Source organism: Oryza brachyantha, chromosome 1 (genome assembly GCF_000231095.2).
Source record: "Oryza brachyantha chromosome 1, ObraRS2, whole genome shotgun sequence".
Classification (NCBI taxonomy): domain Eukaryota; kingdom Viridiplantae; phylum Streptophyta; class Magnoliopsida; order Poales; family Poaceae; genus Oryza; species Oryza brachyantha.
The window spans coordinates 23,458,538-23,479,523 of NC_023163.2; the positions used below are offsets into that span (position 1 = coordinate 23,458,538).

A 20,986-nucleotide genomic window follows, 5' to 3' on the forward strand; every position below is an offset into this window, starting at 1 on the left:
GTAGGGTCGCCGTGTCTCACTCGAGCTGGAGCTGCTCTGTCTCCGGTCGAGGGCAAACCAAACCGTTAAGAGAAAAAAAATGGATTGTTAGTTAACGACTTGATGACTTTAGTAGCGTTATGCACACACTTAAGACCTGAGTCTCGATGTAAAAAATCGCGAAAATGACTAGTACCAAATTGTGCGACCACGCACACCGCGAAGAACTTCTGTCTGGCCATCCACTGAACTCTGACTTCTCCGCGTCATCTCGAATAACCATGTCCGAATCACTCTGAAGTCGTAATCCAGACATACTGACCAGTAACCCACGTACGGCGACAAGAAAACCTGAAGCTTCGACGCAAGCACGCCATGGAGCGCTATAACGGTCTCGTTCCCGCCCGCATTTGCTTACCGTTCCCCAAAAATCCAAACGGGACCTCACCTTCTTCCCGCGTCCACCGCCGCTCGCGGCGTGGGGGAGAAGAACGTACACACCACGACCATGGCAAAAACACCATGTCCCTTCTACCTTCTCTTCCTGCTGCTGCTCGCGCTGCCTTGCTGCCTCCCGCACCGCGCCGCCGCGCAGCCCCAGGCGGAGGCGCAGCTGCTCCTCCAGATCAAGCGCGCGTGGGGCGACCCGGCCGTGCTCGCGGCATGGAGCAACGACACCAGCGCGGCCGCCGCGGCGCACTGCACCTGGCCCTACGTGACATGCGACGGCGCCAGGCGCGTCACGAACCTCTCCCTCGCCAACACCAACGTGGCCGGCCCCGTGCCGGACGCCATCGGCGGCCTCTCCAGCCTCACGCACCTCGACATCTCCAACAACAACATCAATGGGACATTCCCATCAAGCGTGTACCGCTGCGCTTCCCTCCTCTACCTCAACCTGTCTCAGAACTACCTGGGCGGGGAGCTCCCTGCTGACGTCGGCCTCCGCCTTGGTAAGAACCTGACCACTCTTGGCCTCAACGACAACTACTTCAATGGCACCATCCCCAAGTCGTTGTCCCAATTGCGGAAGCTGGAGTGGCTGACGCTGGACAACAACAACTTCTCCGGCACAGTACCGGCACAGCTCGGCGACCTGACGGGCCTGACGACGCTGACGGTCTCCGTGAACAAGTTCGAGCCAGGAGAGCTGCCGGCGTCGTTCAAGAACCTGACCAAGTTGAGAACCCTCCAGGCGAGTCAGTGCAAGCTCGTCGGCGACATCCCGGGCTATGTGGTGGACATGCCTGACTTGGAAAACCTCGACCTGGCGATCAATAACCTGACAGGAAGCATTCCTGCGGGGATTTGGAGCCTGAAGAAGCTGCAGAACTTGTTTTTATTTGCAAACAACCTCACCGGCCATGTCGTCGTTGATGGTGCTCTTGGTGCGGTGAATTTGGTGGCGATCGATCTATCCGCGAATCATAAGCTGAGTGGGCCGATTCCCGAAGGCTTTGGCCTCTTGCAGAAGCTTCAAATCCTGCACCTGTACTTCAACAACTTCTCCGGCGAGATACCGGCGAGCATCGGTCGGTTGCCGTCACTGAACCAAATCAGACTGTTCAACAATCGTTTCACCGGCGTTCTACCACCGGAGCTTGGGCAGAAGTCGCCCTTGTGGGATATCGAGGTTGATTACAATGAGTTCACCGGTCCGATACCCGAGGGTCTGTGTGACAGAGGCAATTTGGACTCGTTCACGGCCACGGATAACCTCTTGAACGGCTCCATCCCAGGGAGGCTCGCTGGATGCAGCACGATGAAAACCCTTCGGCTCGGCAACAACCATCTCACCGGCGAGGTGCCAGTGGAGCTATGGACAGCGATGAAGCTTGAATACGTGGAACTACACAACAATAGCCTCACTGGGATTCTGCCTACCACCATGTACAGAAACCTTTTGAGTTTAAACGTGGAGAACAACCTGTTTCGTGGTAGCATCCCGGCGGCGGCTGCTGCTCTTCAGAAGTTCATCTCCGGGAACAACAATTTTTCTGGAGATATCCCGGCGAGTCTCGGCAACGGCATGCCGCTGCTGCAGAATCTAAACCTGTCTGGTAACCAGCTCTCTGGCAAAATCCCGAAGAGCGTGGCCATGTTTAAGGCCCTGACTCAGCTTGATCTGAGCAGGAACCAGCTCTCCGGCGAGATACCGGCAGAGCTCGCCGCCGTCCCGGTGCTCAACGCACTTGACCTTTCGTCGAACAGGCTCTCCGGAGACATACCACCGTCTCTTGCCAGGCTCAACCTCAACGTGCTTAACCTATCCTCCAACCAGCTCGGCGGCCAGGTTCCGGCGGCGCTCGCCACCGCCGCCTACGGCCGCAGCTTCCTTGACAACCCAGACCTCTGTACCTCCGGCCTGGGTTCCAGCTACCTCGCCGAAGTGCGTTCGTGCGCCTCGGGATCACCCGCCGGTTCTTCCTCCAGTGGAGTCTCGCCAGGGCTCCGTGCTGGCCTTCTCGCCGCGGGCGCGGCGCTCCTCCTCGTCATCGTGGCCTTAGCCTTCTTCGCTGTTCGCGACATCAAGAGAAGGAAGCGCCTGGCGCGGGGCGATGGCTGGAAGATCACACCTTTCCAGCCAGATCTGGGCTTCAGCGAGGCGGCGATCCTCCGGGGGCTAACGGAGGAGAACCTCGTCGGCCGCGGCGGCTCGGGGAGCGTCTACCGCGTCGCCTACACCAACCGGTACACCGGCGGCGACGGCGCCGTGGCCGTGAAGAAGATACGGACGAGCGCCGGGAAGGTGGACGAGAAGCTGGAGCGCGAGTTCGAGTCGGAGGCGAGCATCCTCGGCAACGTCCGGCACAACAACATCGTCAGGCTGCTCTGCTGCGTCTCCGGCGCCGACGCCAAGCTCCTCGTGTACGACTACATGGACAACGGCAGCCTGGACGGCTGGCTCCACGGGCGCCGCGGCATCAACGCGGGGCAGGCCATGTCGAGGGCGCGATCCGCGCGAGGCGTCGCGCCCGCGTTGGACTGGCCGACGAGGCTCAGGGTGGCCGTCGGCGCCGCGCAGGGGCTCTACTACATGCACCACGAGTGCACCCCGGCCATCGTCCACCGGGACGTCAAGACGAGCAACATCCTGCTGGACTCGGAGTTCCGGGCCAAGGTCGCCGACTTCGGGCTGGCCAGGATGTTGGCGCAGGCCGGCACGCCGGACACCATGTCCGCCGTTGCAGGCTCATTCGGCTACATGGCTCCCGGTAACGATCTCTCTCTCTCTCTCTCTCTCTCTCTGTTAACTAGTTCGAGTATTATCACTGAGGCTTGAGTTTAATTTGGATCTTGTCATGGTGATCTGCAGAGTGTGCGTACACGAGAAAGGTGGACGAGAAGGTCGACGTGTACAGCTTCGGGGTGGTGCTCCTGGAGCTCACCACGGGCAAGGCGGCCAACGACGGCGGCGAGCACGGTTGCCTGGCAAACTGGGCGCGGCACCACCATCAATCGCGGGGCAGCATCCCCGACGCTACAGACAAGTGCATCAGATACGCGGGTTACTCCGACGAGATCGAGGTGGTGTTCAGGCTAGGCGTGATGTGCACCGGCGCCTCACCCTCGTCGCGGCCAACCACGAAGGACGTGCTGCAGATTCTGGCCAAGTGCGCCGAGCAGACGCACCAGAAATGCAAGGTGGAGGGCGGGCAGGAGTACGAGGCGGCGCCACTGCTGCTGCAGCAGGGCAGCCGCCGGAAACAGCTGTCGAACGCCAAGGGAGAGGACGATAGCGACGAGAGGAGCGACTTCGACTCCATTGTCTGAAGAAAGGAGAAGAGGCTGCAGAGCACTCCCTCTCCCTCACCATTTTAGGGTAATATAAACAGGGGAATAGAGTTATGAGCTAGCAATACATTGCACGAGTGAGAGTATACACTGTAGCATAGTAGAGAGTGCATAAGATGATCATTACGTCTCAACTCCCAAAGTTTGCTCCGTGTCTTGATTGTGCACTTCTGACCAGACCAACCGAGTTTTGATACCGTGTGTAAAGAGTACACTGTCACATATCAATAAGATACGAGAAAAGTAAAATTATGTCCCCCTCTTTATTCTGAAATTTGAATGACAAAAGGTGTACTTGGTTTGCGACATCGCATCACAATACAAACTTACAGGGAAGGGGAAAAATAATTCGCAGGAAAAGAACGGCATTGCTCAACCCTCCGTTTTCACTTCCCTGCAGTTGCAAACGCTTGTTCATGTCCAAACTCTTTGGCGCCATACTAGCTACATCCCGCTGCGCATGCACTCGTTTATGTGACCGCAGAACAGCAAAAGGAGATGCGAGTCGCAGGAGGGGAACGAACTCCCATTGGAAAGAAATGGGATAAAGGGGAGGAAAACAAGCTACGCTGGGAGCTCAGTCCCTCGAGCTCCTATTACTATTCGACGCTAGCATACTGGGAGTGAGATGCTGCAAGAAGTGCGGCTCCGATGCCAGAGCCATCATTTGCCAACTTGACAACAACTGATGAGGCAGCGTCGTCTCCGAGCAGGTCTGTAAGCGTTGCTTCTAGGCAGGTTCTGAACTTCTTGTAATGCTCATAGAGACCACCATCCAGAGCAATGACAGTCCTCTGCTTTTGACTACCGTCACTTGGCACACTGTCCCTGCCTAACTTCTTTAGAATGCCATATATGCCAGCAGCAGCTAAATGTGCACCTCTCTCTGCGACAAGGTCGCAGACATGAAGAGTGATGTATCGTGCTTCCAGGGAAGTATCAGCGACCTACATATAAGTTCAAGCATATCGTAAGGAATCAATGGTTCTTAAATACTAGATCTAATAGTATACTCTTTTCAATATATGTATTATCATACCCCCAGGATATCCTTCAGCTTAGCTCCCAGGTGTTTCAGATCATGTGAGGTATCATGATGCATCGCTGACATGTCCGGCGTCCTGTAACACCACAATTGGAGCTTCCTCAGAAAATCTTCTACGTAATTACACGAATTTATCTTATTTTGGCATTTCTGTTCTACCATGATTAAGGTATGCTGAAATTTTATCTTATTTCGATAGTTGTGCTGGATTTGGGAAAAGCTATATAGTTCGATGATCAACATAGGGGACATAAAAGTGTACCTCAGTACAAAGCGCTGCTCCAGTTTTGGTGGAACAACATCCCCAAATAATGAAGCGTCATGAGCCAGCTTAAGCAGGATTCTGCGCACAATCTCTCCAAGATACATGCCAGAAATCATCTTTTCATATATCTGAGGAAAAGAAGAACAAAACTCTTTCATACAGACATATAGTTGGAAAATAAACAGATAAAATAAACAATACCTGCTCGCCGGGGTTCAAACTTTCAAAGTCCAAGACACTATCATATTCTGAACGAGGAAGCGTTTCTGACTTGAAGTTTCCCCATTCCATGTTAATCACCTGCAGCATACCAAAGATCCAAACGTTGTAATATTAACTGATGTGACAATCACTGCAGAAGTTGAAGTGGACACATACAATTAGACAAGGTTCAAAGACCTTAATGTTACAAGCATAAAGGAAATCAGTCACTGACCATATCTCCTGATCTTGGTAGTAGTCCAGTCCATTTTGGAATCGCATTCGCATGCTCCACGTATGCTGCATTTGTACCAGTGCCTAATATTACAGCAGCAACTACATCATTATCAACATATCTTCCGCCAGCCAAAGTGCCTACAGTGTCATTAACCTGGGTAAAATGTTAGTTGTCAATTTACATGACCCAGTCTGGTGACACAGCAAACATCCAACTTTGTGTACCATTGACATAGACATCTAAAAAAACTCCAAAATCAACATTTTCATAGGAATAGTCATGTCTTTACCCATCAGCATAAAGCCAGGCATGGGGAAGTTCAGACGATAAATAATTTTAACAGGGTCATGAACAAATAATTTACTTACAAGAGCTGTAACTTTCATATCAAGCCCTTGTCTTTCCATAGCCCTGCTCAATTCAGCTACAACATCTTCTCCCACCTGAGTCCACAGAAATCATTAGTCTAAAAGTGTCACTGCCACTTTTATCTTGAGAGGCTAGAAATTGCCACATTAATAGTTAGAAATGGAGATATGTCTAAACTTCCTCATTCTTGGTGGCTCAATTTAAAGAAGTGCACAATAATGGTCAATAGAGTTTTATACTATCCCTGTCCCAAAAAGATAACATTTTTTAGGATGAATCTGGATAATCCTAAAAAATGAAGTCTTTTGGGATGGAGGTAGTAGCAAACACAGCTCTAATTTCAAATACAAATATATGCATTGCAGTATCTACATATGCAATTGGTGCAGGGTTTACAACAAGTTATATATATTCCCTTTTGTCACATCTAAGAGTAACTTTACAAAAACATATTTTATATGAATTACCAAACACAATTTAAAAGAAGCCAAACTAAAAAAAAGATCTATAAAGTAAGCATTCTAAAAATCAAGAACAAAACAGTATCTTGCAGTAAAAACAATTGATAGTAATATTACATTTTTGGAACTCAAAAGCAATCCAAATATTCTGAAAGAATAATGCAGGGCAATGGCTGGCAACTTGTCAATGCAGGGAAATCCCAAAAGCCAAAAGAATCATTTGCTGACACAATGTGGTTTCCAATTGAGACTGATCATCAAGGTCACAAAATAATTCTAGATCATTTAGCCAGTGAAATAAGAAGGCCATTTGAATTTTACCGTGCCGTTGATGGAAAATCCCTTTGTCCACTTAATAAGAGTGCCTGACGATATTGATGTTTGGTGCACTGGGAAAGAAAAGGTGAAGCCCAGCTCTCTCTGCCTGCCCTCTGGCAAGTGGAAATCCTCTCCTTCAGTCTTGACAAAACTTTCCAATTCAGCCGCAATGAAATCAAACAGTTCCTGTATTCAAATTTCTGAAATGTTAGTAACCATGCAAGAAATTGTGCAAACGCAGGAGAGTTGAAAAATAACAGTTGGAAGTACTAAGCAACTAACCATAGAAGTCCCAACCATCAGGTGAGGTGGAATCGCAACCTCTTCATACTGTTGAGAGACAACACGTTTTTCCCTTCCTCCAAGCTGAACCCGTATGACACGGAAATTGGTGCCCCCAAGATCTAGAGCATAGAACAGTCCATGTTCATCCCTGCACAAGTGGCATGCACATCAGAGGAAGCAACAAAAAGAAGATTTCATAAAGTGATATACTAAACATGTTGCATTTTCCATACATCTATGGACACCAATTTACATATAATAAACTGTCAAACTCACTTAAACTTTTAAGCCTTGACTCCTTCACCATTTTTATTTCTCTAAACTTACGCATAAAACATTCATGACGATTCCTACAAAATTCACAGGGTACAAACAAAAGAACGATTATGCTGTGGTCGTAATCCCAGTGTGAAGGCGCAAATAACAAAATGCACACACATATGTATACTTGTCAAAGGTCGATACAGATTAGAGGCGGTACAGGATGATCTATGATAAACACCTAGACCTAACTGTTGATTGTATAATTCTGTCTAGAGTGTACCCTGGTGAGTGGTGACTACTGCAGCCTAACCACACGTTTAAACTACTTTTTAAGCCCCACCACAGTGAGAAACTTCACTCAAACAAAAAATGATCAAAATTAACATCGAGAAAATACCGTAGGATTCGTCCTTCTTCCGAAATCGATAAGAAGACAGCCAAAAAATCCACGTTCCTCCAATCACTACATAGTCCAGACCACCTCAAGGCAAAGTGATCTCGATATCACGATGGCACACCTCACCTCAACACTGGATGGTCAATGCCACATTTATACCGAATCCAACCCTGAACAAGCGCTAAGAATTTCCAACCGATTCACCCTCCGAAGAGAAAGCGCCCCTCGCAACTTACGAGTTACGAGCACAGTAACAAGCTTACCTCTCATGTCACATACACCCGAGAAATCTTAAAAATCGGGCAAGCGGATTAGCGGAAGGAGGCCTACCCGGTGGGGAGGTTGTCGACGTAGCTGATGAGCATCTTGAGCGGGGCGTGGGGGTCGGCGCGGAGCCCGCGCTCCATCTCCTCCACCATGGCGTCCGCGATGCCGCGCAGCAGCGCCGTGGGCGTGGAGAACCTCTGCTCCACCTCCTCGATCACCGCGGCGGCCTTCCTCCGCCTCTCCGCCTCCGCCTCCCGCATGCTCCTCCTCCTCCGCGACACCACAACGGCCACCCCGACCGCTGCGGCGGCCGCGGCGCACACCACCACCGCCGTCCCCACGACCGCCCCCTTCCCCATCGCGCGCCCGAGCTCCTTCACGCTCCCACAGTCCCACCCCGACCCCTAGCCTCCCCGGTCGAACGAGGACGCGCGCCCGGAGCACAAACCCCCAGACCAGGTCGACTTCCCGGATCGGGACGGGAGCTACGCCACCACAGTCCACCACTGCAGCGTCGTCCTCGACTCCTCGTCCTCCTCCTGCGCTCTCTTCTTTCGCTTGCGCAAGCGTGGGAACGGGACGAGAGCCACGAGCGGGGGCGTTTTGCTCGCAAATAAATCGCCCCCGTGTCGGACGGTATTTACGAATGTGCCCTTGCAAATGAACGGCTGCGATTCGCCGCCGGTGTGATCGGAGGGGTCAGACCGGGAGATGCCCCGAACGAAGGGTGGTGCGCGCTTTGTCTGGATTCGTCCCGTGGATCCATGTGCCGCTGTCTGTAATATAAAGATTTCGTGAGGGGTTTCTGTGTCAAAAGCTTCACGAGATAATTAGCGGAACGAGCAAGCGTGTAACAGCCTATAGTAGTGTGGAGTAATCAATTTCAAGTGTCCAACTGATTACTCTGATACTTTGTCAGAACTCAGGCAACTAGGCCCACCGGTCAGCAAAAGGCTGGGAGTGATTAGTTAAAAGCATGGCAGGATGTGATTATGATACGCGGGTCACGTGCGCGTTGGGCCCCACTTGCAGTAATAGATGGCGTCACGATGAGCTCAAAAGTGCACGTGTCGATGGAGCAACGATCTTGCCTGGCCAGCCTGCAGTTGCGTTTGAGTTTTTATGAAAAAAAAATCGAGCAACGAAGATAATTTATAAATAAAAATTATTTATTTATATATTCTTAGCGATATAAAAACTTATACTGAAAAAGAAACTTAGATGAAAAAACCTTAAAATTAACTCTTTATTTAAGTTTAAAATTTAAAATTTGACTTTTATAAGCATAAGAAAAAAACAAAATATGTGGGGCCAGTGGGGGCGATTGTTGGATGCACGCCACTCACCAAAGAGTTTTTCCGCTGCTCTGTCATTTAAAAATCTAATAATTATTTAACAGGAATTAAGGTTGAAAGAAAATATCATATCTTTTAATAAATGAGGAATGGATATAAGATAGGTGAAGATAAAATAAGAATAATTTTGAATAGAAAGTGGTGGATGTTATAGTTACTACTGTGAATATTATAAACAATATTTAATTAAAATCCGATAAATACTTATATTTTAAAATAAATAAAGTATCTATTAAGTCACTTGCAAAAAAACCCACCAAATTCAGTCCAAAAACAAGAAATTGCAACAGAAAAAATAATGAAAATATCTTAACTATTAGATCATGGTTGATCCAGATTATAACAATATAGATTAATTTACATACGAAATAGAATTGTATATATAGAAATAAAGATAAGATTTATATATGAAATCCAAATCTATTAAAATAAAATCTAAGAGTTGTATATTACATCTAGGTTTATAGAAATAGATGTTAAGGGTTGAATGTGAAATCCAAATACAGTTCTATATATATATATATAGTGGTACTATAGAAATACAATTTTAGTGCATATTGAACATAACTGTATGTAAATTATCTAGCTCCGCCCAAAATTGCAACATCCCCCTAGTTAGGTTTTATAATAGTAATTACTTTAAGAGTAAAGGACTGAATTAACTACAAACTTAATAAAATCTTCTAAACGAGTTAAATTAGGAAGTTTTATATATAAAAGTTTTGCAGAAAACGAATTATTTATGAGCTTAATGGCCTGTTTGGAGAAGCTTTTGATAGCTTCACCTTCTTACAGAATCTCTAGTAGTTCTCTCAAACAATATTCAACTTGAAACTGGACATGAAAAATCTAGAAAATAAACTAGCAGCCAGAAGATCTTAAGCTCTCCGAACATGTCCGAGTCATATCTCACGCTTCCTCGAGCTTCCATATTTATTTACAGCTTCCATGATTTTGGTTTGTTAGAGAGTCAATGTCACACGCAGCTTTCATACAATCGCTCTCACACGCTAAACGTGCTATAGGCCTATAGTCATTATCCAAAGGCCCAACCGATAGTCTGTACATTTCACAAACTCGCATAAGCTTTGATGGTGATTATTTATGGGAAATGACTAAACGAGTGCAGCGAAAGCTAAGCCATGAGTATATGAGATGTAACCATGTTAGTACAGGATGGACACCTTAACTGCTAGTGCTACAACAAGTTAGTTGACCGATAAAAAATCGGAGTCCGGTATCACCGGGAGTTGCATGCATGGATATATTTGGGTGCCATAATTCTTCGGTAAGATATTTGTTTGATTAGCTGGGAGCCTAGAGCCTAGAGGAGAGAACTATCGTCAGAAAGAGCCCCATCAATAATTGTGAAGGTGTTTAGGCTATGGAAGAGTACAAGAATAAAATGATTGCCATCCAGATATACATTCCATTGGAGGCATGGAAATGGAAGGATATCAAGCTGATAAAATTCCCACCCCCCAAGAAAAAAGAAAGACAGAGAAAGGTCATACCACTAAGAAATGCTTCCAAAATACAAACCCTTTTCACCAATCTGTACCAGACAGTTCCCTTTGCTACATAGGGCATCTTAAAAGGTCTCGGTATTTACAACAGTAAAAGATATTATGCAGCTTGGTTTTCTGAAAGTTCCAATTCATCTGGCTGGAATTAGTCTGAAATGTTAGTACCACAAATTCCATAAAAAACATGACAGAACAGAATCCAGACCCTCACGATTCACAAGGTATAATGCATTTTGTCTTTTGCCATTTCCCAATCATTTATTTTTAGTTTGCACAAAGAAGTCGTTGCTTGGGATGACAGGGACAAGATAATTACCAAACGAGGAATCAAAACTTTTATAGCTTCCAAGGCACCCCTCATGCTGTGCTTGAAAGACAGCATATCTCTTTGCCTCTCTAACTTTGTTGAGATCCACTATCAATGGTAGTGTACCTGAAACCTGAAAAAGCAAAGTTCACGTCAAGAAAGTATCTTAGAGAAAATCAAGAACAGGTGAGAAGGCATCAATTGCCAATTGACATGTCAGAGCATACTAATGTACTGGATGATGCTGCCACCTTGTCCCTGTCCAGAGCTACTTGAGAAGGTCTGTTCCTGTGTTCCAGATCACAGGGTAAATTATGGACTAACGAGAGATAGTTTGAGCCAAATTATACTAACAAACAAAATATGGTTCATGAAAAAGAACATTTAGACTAGAAATACCAGTTCAATGGGAAAACGAAATATATTTTCCTTATCATTGTCACTGCAAGTCATCAACATATAAATGGCTGATGTTACTCACAACTCAGGCAAATCCACAAATATGTCCTTCTTGCCCATTCAGGCTGTCAATTAATGCCACGAAACCTAACACTAACAATCTGATGTAGACACCAATGTAAAGTTAGCTGACAGCATAGCTGATTTTGATTAATGGTTTCAATGCTGCAAACAACTAATGGCAAAGCACAAGCCTATCAAAACTGTCAGCAAATAACCTATCAAGTATCAAACACGAAATTGAATAGGTTAGCTCTTTCTCTTTTACGTGATACAATGCAGTCTGCAGTCCATGGTTAGAAATGGACCAACAGCACAATGATTCATAGGGGGAGAGAAAGGTAGGATTTTTTTTCCATTCTGCAGTATGCGCAGAACATAGTAGAAACTGTAGAATAAATTCTTCAGTATCAGAGTTCACCATGGCCAGACCAAGAACGTTACGGCAGAGAGAATTCCTTTAAAATGAAATTAGTTATTCTTCCGAATGTCTGTGGTCAAATTAACACACTCCCCAGTTGGGTTCCGGTTGATGCCCCAGAAGGCCAAGACCAGAATATTGGCTGAAAATTGTCTGTGTAGTGCAGAAATGCAAAATGCCTCGAGAGATTCGCCTCAATCAACAAGGTTCCATGGGAATCGAGGCTTTTGCCGAAATAGAGATAAACACGCACAACGCCACACTCCAAAGCCCCTTTTAAAGAACACCAAAACCTAACGTATAGAGATGCTCACAAGATCACCTAGTCCGGAATCTTACCTAAAAGGACCCTACACTTGTAGCCACCCCCCACCACTGGGACGCCCCCACCCAACTGACCAGCATCAACATCTACCCTCGCAATCTGCTCGGAACTAGAAAGATGGCGCGGCGCAATCGCTAGAAATCAGGCGTAATATCCACCAAATTGGATGGCTCGAAGCAGGAATCAGCCAGACCAAACATAAATGAAAGGCTCGGAAGATCGAGGCCGTGGGCTAGAGGAATCGGTACCTCCGCGACGGCTCTATCTTCCGACGCTTGGGAGGTGGCGCCGCCGCCGCTGGGGAGCCAAGCTCCGATCCCTCCGACGCCATGCCACGGCTATTCGACCAATAACTTGGTGCCTCGCGGACACTTTCTTTTGTTTCACCACTATTGGGCCCAAACGTTATAATTGCATCCCAAGATGGGCCATTAAGCCCAGTTATTGAGTGGGTTTAAGGGAATTGGGCCGAATAAATTTCATCTTGTTAGCTCCTCGCCTTCGGTGACCGCTCCGGCGTCACAGGTGAAGAGGAGCCGCGAGATCAACGGCGATGTACGTACTATCTCCTTCTTCCAGCTTAAGTTTAGGTAGGTTAGGGTTAGGTTTGCTCACAATGAAGGCGGGAGGCACTGTGCGTGTTCTGCCTCCATGGATTCATCTTTGCCTTCGGTAGGCTCCTGCTGTCGATAGCCTGGAGAGTTTTTTTTTTTTTTTTCGTCCAAAGCAGTTCCAGCGACGGGGATGGCGACGGCACATTCACTTGAGATGCTTCTCGAGAGGTTAGTTTGGTTATAGATCCCCAGTGGACTCATCGGTGATGCTGGCTCTCTTGCATGTGTCATTGGCTTGTTCGACGGTGCTGGACTCTCCATCCAGCGATGATGCTAGATGCTTTCATTGTTTTATTCGTGTCTTGATTATGAGATGTTTCTAACATTCAAAAAAAAATGAGATGTTTCTCAAGGTGGCTCCAATTCTCCAAACCTTTACTAGCCTTCAATGGCCCCTTGTCACCCGTTGTAGTTTATGAATCCCACTCCTTCGACCACCAAGACGGCAACAATGCAGAGAAGCCTAAGGGTGTTGATGATTAAGGCATGTGATACCCTTGTATTTTTCCTTTTTCAGGCTCCTGTCTGTATTTTGTTACTACTACTCTCGATGAAATCGCAATATAATTATTTACTACAAAAGAAAAAGGACTAGAATATCATCCACTTTATCAAATTGCAATATTATCATTTCCTACTTTATCTATTCACAATATAGATATTTATTGTCTGCACAAAATTCAATGTAATGATTAATTAGAAATGAACTTATTTTAGGACAAGCCAAAATAGACAAAATGATTTTATTTTAGGACGAAGGTACATTTCACTCTCTACTCATTTCACATTTATTAAGGAGTACCAAAGTTTTTATCCTTGAAAGATACTCGACGTGTTGTAAAATATAATTATTTTTAGGTTGTTTAACAAATATAATTAAGGTTGGATGAAAATATTGTTTTTCAGGAGGCAATTTTAAAATTTTGAATCGCTTAGATTCCTTTCCAAGTATCCGATTGGTTGTGCAATCATTGAAATGATAAGAATGATGGGGAATCATCACGGAAATGTGTATATTGAGGTACATAATTTAAATCCTATAAATATTTATATTTTAGAACAAATGAAGTATTAAATAAAGTAGAAATACTTATATTTTAGAACGAATGTATTCCTTTCGTTCTAAAATAATTTATCCTAACCAAAGTTGTCTGTCCAACAAAGACTTTGTTTTCCATAATAATTTAATAATTGAATCGAAGTGAAAATGGATAGCAAGTTAATTGTAACTTGAGGAAGTGATGGATGTCTTAGTTTAAAAGTTGCATTGCCTCCATCCCAAAATAGTTATTATCCTATTGTCCTAGATTACTACTCATCCTACCAATCAACTCTCATTCAAATTTCTTCCTACTATGTACTTAACTACCCGCTCACTCCTAACTATATATACAATATAATATTTACTGATGTATATTGTAACCTTGTAACCTTAGTATACACTTAACAACATATAAAGACAAGGATTATAGAACAGAGAAAGTATACTGATAAGTGTGAGATTGATTGAAGATGATGTCTTTTTGGATAGAAGCATGGATGAATGGACACTCCCAGCAATACATCGATGAACGGATACTCCTCCATGACCACCCTAACATCGTTACCAAGCATACAATTGCAACATCAAGGTTGCGTTCTTTTACTGTATTTTCTCTGATATTTTTCAGTTTTTATATACATCCTTACCAAAACGCCAAACGGTATGTTTTCCTAAAAGTTTATACAAAAGTTTATCATCCTATCTTTCTAATTTTTATTGATTAAATATTTAATTTAATAATTTTTATTATTGAGGAACAAAACAACGCAGGCCGAGAGCGACGGGGTAGCCGTTTAGCCAACACCTACGGCTGCAATGCCGCATACCAACATGTACGATCATGATTCATGAGCCTGGCAGTGGCAGAACTGATTCGATCTGAAGGGAGAAGCATGGCCTCTTCCAGGTTTCCATCCCGTGCAGCAGCAGTGCACAACTGCGCACCCCTCTGCTGCTAGCGTGTGCGGCTGTGCTGGAGTACTTCCTGACGCAGAAGCACCCCGCCAAGCGCTCCACCGGCGTACGAACGAGCGCCACACACCAGTACCAGTACAACGTAGTACTCCATACACTGTAGGCAGGCACTGTGCTGTTGTACTGCGGTGTGCATCCATCCACGCATCCCTCACCTGGCCCGCACCCTCGTACCGCGGTACTGCGTCTGCCGCATCGGCAGCGAGTAGCGGTAGCAGAAAGCCCGGCTGATCAAAACAAACCGTCCGGCCGTCGCTTCGGTTCGTCCCTGCAGCCTGCAGGCCCAGGCCGTTCGTACGGCCGAGCGGCGCAGGGCGGTGCCCCAATGGCTGGCATCGCGTACGTACGGCACGTCGTGCCTGCGTTTGACCGCTTTTGTGGCGGGGATCGGACGGACGGCAGCTCGGGAAGTTGCTTGGAGCACTCACGGACTGCGCCTAGGGACAGGTCACTGAGGGCGAGAAAATTGGTTTATTGATATTTCAAAAGATGTGGTCTGTATATAGTTGGTTTCAACCAAATGATATTTTAAATACCCATTCAATTCCATAATATAAGATACCACTAACTCAAAAACCAAGACAGAGTTATAACTAACTTCTCGTTTGAATTATCTAGATGTAGCCGTGCATGTATGCATGCATATAAAAAATGTTTTGATGATAAAAAAATATACTAGGTAATGCATACTTATATGCACGTCTTATATTATAGAATAGAAAAGTGATTATATCTTATATCATAGAATGAAGGGAACAATATTTCGTTTGATTCCTAATATTTGCCCTCTATTAGTCCATTTCATTTTTCTTTTCACTATTTTTCCATAGAAAATGATAGTTATATCCTTGGCTATTTTTTGCTTAACACGGTTGACCCGAAGTTATTGTTACTATACCGCTTCGTTCTTTTTCTAAAAATGGTTAAAAATGTGCTTCAAAATATTTTTTGTTGTTCGCTTTGCATAATTTTGTGCTGCACTGATGCAACAATATCTTTAAATACTCATGCAAAATTATATGTAGTATTCATGGAAAAAACTTAGTCCAATTAATAAGAACACGATGACGTACTGTATAGAGACAAGATAGTTGTTTTAGGTAGCCAAAACATAAAAACAATTGATTAACATGGTTACAATGTCACTAAGGCACTAATCAATGAAGCCTATGTTTAGAACCAAAACCGATATTTGAAATGTCAAAATAGAGATGCTACATCTTTGCTGCGTCAATGTAACAATTTTCTCACTGCGAGCAGGCAGGCAGGGCAAGGCATGGCATCCATACGCGTACGGCCGATCGGCGATCGGTTTCATTGCGCCTTTCAGTCCCAATTACTGGTTCCGCTTCCGCTTCTGTCCGCATGTGCGGGTGATCTATGCTGCAGCGGGGGCGCCAGTGGGAGATCTCTACGGTCTACAGTGGTGTGGCATATATATTGTACTGTGGCGAAGAACTGGACGGGAGCGCATGCATTTGCATGCGTTAATGCAGGCCGCCGTGGGCCCGTGGGTCGTATGTGCATGCCGACGCCAACATGAGCAATTGAGCGTTCAACTCTCAGCTGCCTAGATTTCAAAAGAAAAACCTCTCAGCTGACTAGAGAAACGGTTTTAAGCATACGGGATGTCCGGGTTCTTACATGACATTTAAATAGTTATTAAAAATATAAAATTTTTTGATAATGTAGATTAATATGTGTAATAGCACTTTACAAACATGTATGTTTAAATTCAACATCTATAAGTTGTAGAAAAAAACAAAAGTAAACTGAAACTAGTATACGCACATTCACAATTATGTTTGCTATTTTTTTACCGCATGTAGAAGTCGAATTTAAACTTGTATGTTTGTAACATGAAGTGACATAACTCATATTAATTTATCGTATCAAATTTTTTTTTATATTTTTTATGAATATTTAGATGATATGTAAGTAACGAACGAGCATTTTACCGTGGGCTTAAAAAAAACTGCGTCCCAGCTGCCTACGCGTGTTAAAGTATCAGAGCTGTAGGCCTGTATCTGACTTGTCTACCAACGTTGAGGTACTCCGACTCTGCCGTGTTGCATGCCTTGCACGCAGAACGTAAACCTCAACGGCAAGGCACGTTGACATCCCCATCGGCCAGAAAATTTGACAAGCTAGTACTCGATGCACACTTGCTCTTTTTACGTGGTAAGGTTGAGAAAAATAATAATTGTTATTGTTTCATCCGAGATACGTGAAGAAATTTATCGTTGACAGGACCTGGCTACGTTACTTGAGAACAAAGGGTATATCTGGTATAACGTATCCATGTGACAATAATAACAAGAGGAGCACCTGGACATTTATATAGAAGAGCACATGGATCGACGTTTATACAGGTTTAGTCCCCTGATAGAGTGATAGCGGCTAATAATTGGAGCTGGTTTTCTTATCGTATCAATTCACATCAATATAAAATATGCAGAGAAAACCCTAAATTGTTTGTAATTTTATTGGTATGGTAACACGAACATGGTTGTTGGTAGCTAGGCATTATCAGACTTTTTCAATATTAACTTAATAAGATTATCTCGTATTGGCTTCAATTGATCATCAGGATCAATTACTATTGTCTAAGTGGAACTAGAGACATAGGTGGATACTCTAGGGTATCCATGACTCAGATTGAAAAATTGTGTCGATAATTAGTGTCTTGAAAATTAGACTCAGATAAAACTTATTAATAAATAACATATCTCAGTGTTATCATCAGTTTTAAATCTTTTATTACATGCATCTGTGTTTGATCTTCGGTGTCTCCGTCGAGCCAGTTTTTCCATTCATTCGTCCCCTCTGTCCACTCTAATTGCAGTGGTCTGGACATTAGAGTGCGGAGTGCGCCTTGTAGAGTACAGTGGCTTCCAAGAGACAAAAAATTGACTGAGCTACAGTACTGCAACCACGCCTTGATCCCATTCGGCTCTGATATCGCGATTTGCGATGGTTCAGTTTGCGCTCCACGACGGCCAGCAGACAAGTGCGGACGTGCTCCAGTCCCAAGTACTAACAAAAACCATGTGGCTTGAATCGGATGCAGTCACACGGCGGTGCTGCATCCGGCAGCTGGCCTGTCAGGTGAGTAGAGTCTACGGCGGCAGCGCCCGTCCTGTGGCGCGTGCTTGCCGGCGTCCAATGAACTGTAGCTGGGTACTACGCATATGTACCAGACTACCAGTAGTGGTCACATTATCTTGGTTACGACAGTAGCAGGAGAACAGGAGTTCCTACTTCCTCCGATCTTTTATATTTATTTAGTTAACTTTTTATATATAATTAATTGATTAATTAAAATAATTATAGGAAATATTAAAAACTATAAGTCAAGTAACTATAATAACAAAATAAATCACAAAATTCACTATTACGAAAATTATTTTCCGAGACGCCACTATCGGTGGATGGACCCCTTCAGCGATCGTGTGGACCCTATTTTAGTTCGACCCATGCATCATAGGTGAAGCCGTTGATGATGAAACCTAAGCGCACCAATTGGCACCGAGTGAGTATACAAGTTTGGGTCGTGCGGAGGTGTAATATCTCACTTATGTGGTGTTCTTATGATTTATGTGGTCTTCTTGTAACTTGGTTAACTACAAACCTTGGGTGTTGGATTCAACTATGTCTACTACGAAATCAATATTAGAGGGAGCGATCCTCCTCTTATTCGGATATAGTCCTCTTTTTAGTCTCAAGGTGATACTATAGTGCTTCTGAGAGGGATGGTTACATAATCCTAATTCATCCTCCTTAGTCTTTCTAGGAAGCCATTAATAGGCACACCTTGTTCTTGTTATGGGACAACGATGGGACTAACGAGGCCAGAACTCGGTGGATGACCCTAGGGGTTTGTTGGTCCCGCCGACCACACATCAATAATAAAGTGGATGGGGGTTGTCAGCCATTGGGAAGCTTTGGACCAAGGCATACGTCCGCTAGGAGCACACCCACGACGGTTGGACATTATCTTGTGCAACAACACCTATCAACCCACAGGTTCCAAGGGTGATGATGAGGATGCAACTGACGAACAAGGTGGGGGTATATCCTAATTTTCTACATATGCCCATGAGGTGACAAGGGCAATTCCTATCTCCGTTAGTGCTGCGACGTGAAGCAGAGGATGTCAGGCACAATGCATATATGATATTGCATCATTTTAAATGCAATGTGTGGGAAAAGCTAGCTCCTTCATCTCCAGGAGTCCCCATAGTGGGGGCCATATATCAATCTTGACCCTACACCACGTTTTTGTGTTTTATGCGTCGGATGGCCCCGCCACTAGTGTGCCCTTTGTGGGAGGAGGTTGGGTAAATCCGACCCTCCCGACAAGAACAAGGTCAAGTCCCTAAACACTGTGAATCAAAAGATAGGAAAATCATGGTTCTGATATCGCTGAAACCCCCTCTTACTATACAGGTAGATCAATTTTTGGCCACCTGTAACAAGTTTGCATGGAAATAAGGGTATGATCCACCAGTTAAATTTGATTTTTGTAGGCAGACCTTGAGAAACCCGGGTGTGAAAATACTATTTTCGCAATCAATTTTCTTATGGCCCACCTCCAAAAATCAAGTTTCATATGTAAACTCTTACGAGGGTCATACCTACAACGAAAATAAATATACGATTGAAAATATCTTATTAAAATATGTGTTGCTTATTATGTCAATATGTCTTATCTATATAACTAACTTTAGATGATGTGACATGTGCAAATACCTAGTAGTTGGCTATGTAAAAGATAACTCTACCTATGCTCCTAGATAACTACATTATATAAATACATAAGTGAAAACTATAGATAATAGAAAAATTATGGTGTCAATAATCTATTATACAGAACTTCAATATATAGTATACTAGTTACTGTTAAACTTAAACTTGCTCTTCCTATGCTTACCAGTTACCACACAAACCTTTCAATTTGAAAGTACTTCCCATTATACTGCTTGCATATGCTATTCGTAACACATGGCAGTTAGCTAGCACAGGCATATGGAGTAGGAGTACTTCATACGTCGATATGACAACAGGGAGATTTTCCTATCCAAAAGATGATAATAGAAGGCAAGGAGACAAGTCAACACAAACCATTAATTTGCAGTTGAATGCTGTTAGCCTGTTATTGACAGCAGAAGGGCGAATTCTTACTCCACGTCGCACAAAAAGATGCAAGCAGTTCTGGGTGCACTTGGTAATCTCCAGTGCAGTAATATTTCAACTACGTTTGCTATTTATACCTGAATATTTTAAGTGCAGTTTACTGATATTTTTGCGCCATCAGGGTTGAAAGTTGGAACAGCTTGTAATTTTTTTTCGGTACAGAGTTACTCATGAGATTTCGTGCAATCAAAGGCTCGCCCTGGTTGGTCAGTGGCACGATGCGTCGATATGTCCTGACAACGGCAAACCAGTCTTGGGAAACCTTAACGAGCAACGAAGTTTTTTATTATTACCGGGATAAATGGAATCAAATGACAGTGCTAATCAAAGAGAGGCGAGGTCGTTATCTTATCCAATAAATCGGTGCAAGTCCGGAGGCAACAACCCACATGGAACTAATCGAGAATGTCCACGTTGCTGGTGGTGGTGGATCAAACGAGCTACATTTCCGTCGTTGTAGGCACGCAGGTGTAGCCGTGTAGGCCAACATATCGCCGGTTGAGCAGCGAGCAGTAACAATGGCAGCGCCGGCGCGTGACCCTACTCCATGCGGGAGGCAGGTTATCTTCGGCCTCGTTCTGGTCATCAGGTGCACAGTGTCGAGACAGCGCAAGAGAAGGGAGCACCGAGATGACAGTATGACACCCCTACCTACCCCTGCTGCTTCCAAAACCCTGTCTCCTCTGTACGGCACTGTATATGTGTACTCTGACAAGAGAGTGCATCATACTGATAGCGGAGAGGTCCTGCGAACTGCCTCGTGGCGCCAGAGACGAAAACGAGTCTTGTATTGTTGGGCTTGGGCCAGTGTTCTACTACTACTCCGTACTACTGACCACGCCATCGCCCGGCCAGCAGGCTGCAATATTTTACTCGATCGTC

General features: G+C 44.9%; 3 protein-coding genes across 3 annotated transcripts; 1 reads left to right on the top strand and 2 right to left on the bottom strand.

Annotated features, from left to right (window-relative positions):
* The first annotated feature begins 410 nt into the window (after positions 1-410).
* On the top strand, positions 411-4,048 carry LOC102710347 (receptor-like protein kinase 5). The gene is made up of 2 exons (XM_040521242.1): positions 411-3,194; positions 3,296-4,048. The coding sequence occupies exons 1-2, from the start codon at positions 488-490 to the stop codon at positions 3,751-3,753; spliced, it is 3,165 nt and encodes a 1,054-aa protein (XP_040377176.1). The 5' UTR covers positions 411-487; the 3' UTR covers positions 3,754-4,048.
* LOC102707738 (hexokinase-6) lies at positions 4,008-8,474 on the bottom strand. Its single transcript, XM_040521248.1, has 9 exons — positions 7,948-8,474; positions 6,954-7,104; positions 6,675-6,857; positions 5,892-5,966; positions 5,521-5,676; positions 5,286-5,384; positions 5,082-5,212; positions 4,814-4,895; positions 4,008-4,721 (listed from the first exon to the last, which is right to left on the bottom strand). Exons 1-9 carry the CDS (start codon positions 8,241-8,243, stop codon positions 4,374-4,376), a joined length of 1,521 nt encoding a protein of 506 aa, XP_040377182.1. The 5' UTR covers positions 8,244-8,474; the 3' UTR covers positions 4,008-4,373.
* Positions 8,475-8,583: 109 nt separating this feature from the next.
* Positions 8,584-12,635, bottom strand: LOC107303750. The gene is made up of 4 exons (XM_040527714.1): positions 12,526-12,635; positions 11,300-11,360; positions 11,082-11,205; positions 8,584-8,660 (listed from the first exon to the last, which is right to left on the bottom strand). The coding sequence occupies exons 1-4, from the start codon at positions 12,606-12,608 to the stop codon at positions 8,584-8,586; spliced, it is 345 nt and encodes a 114-aa protein (XP_040383648.1). The 5' UTR covers positions 12,609-12,635.
* Between the last annotated feature and the right edge of the window lie 8,351 nt (positions 12,636-20,986).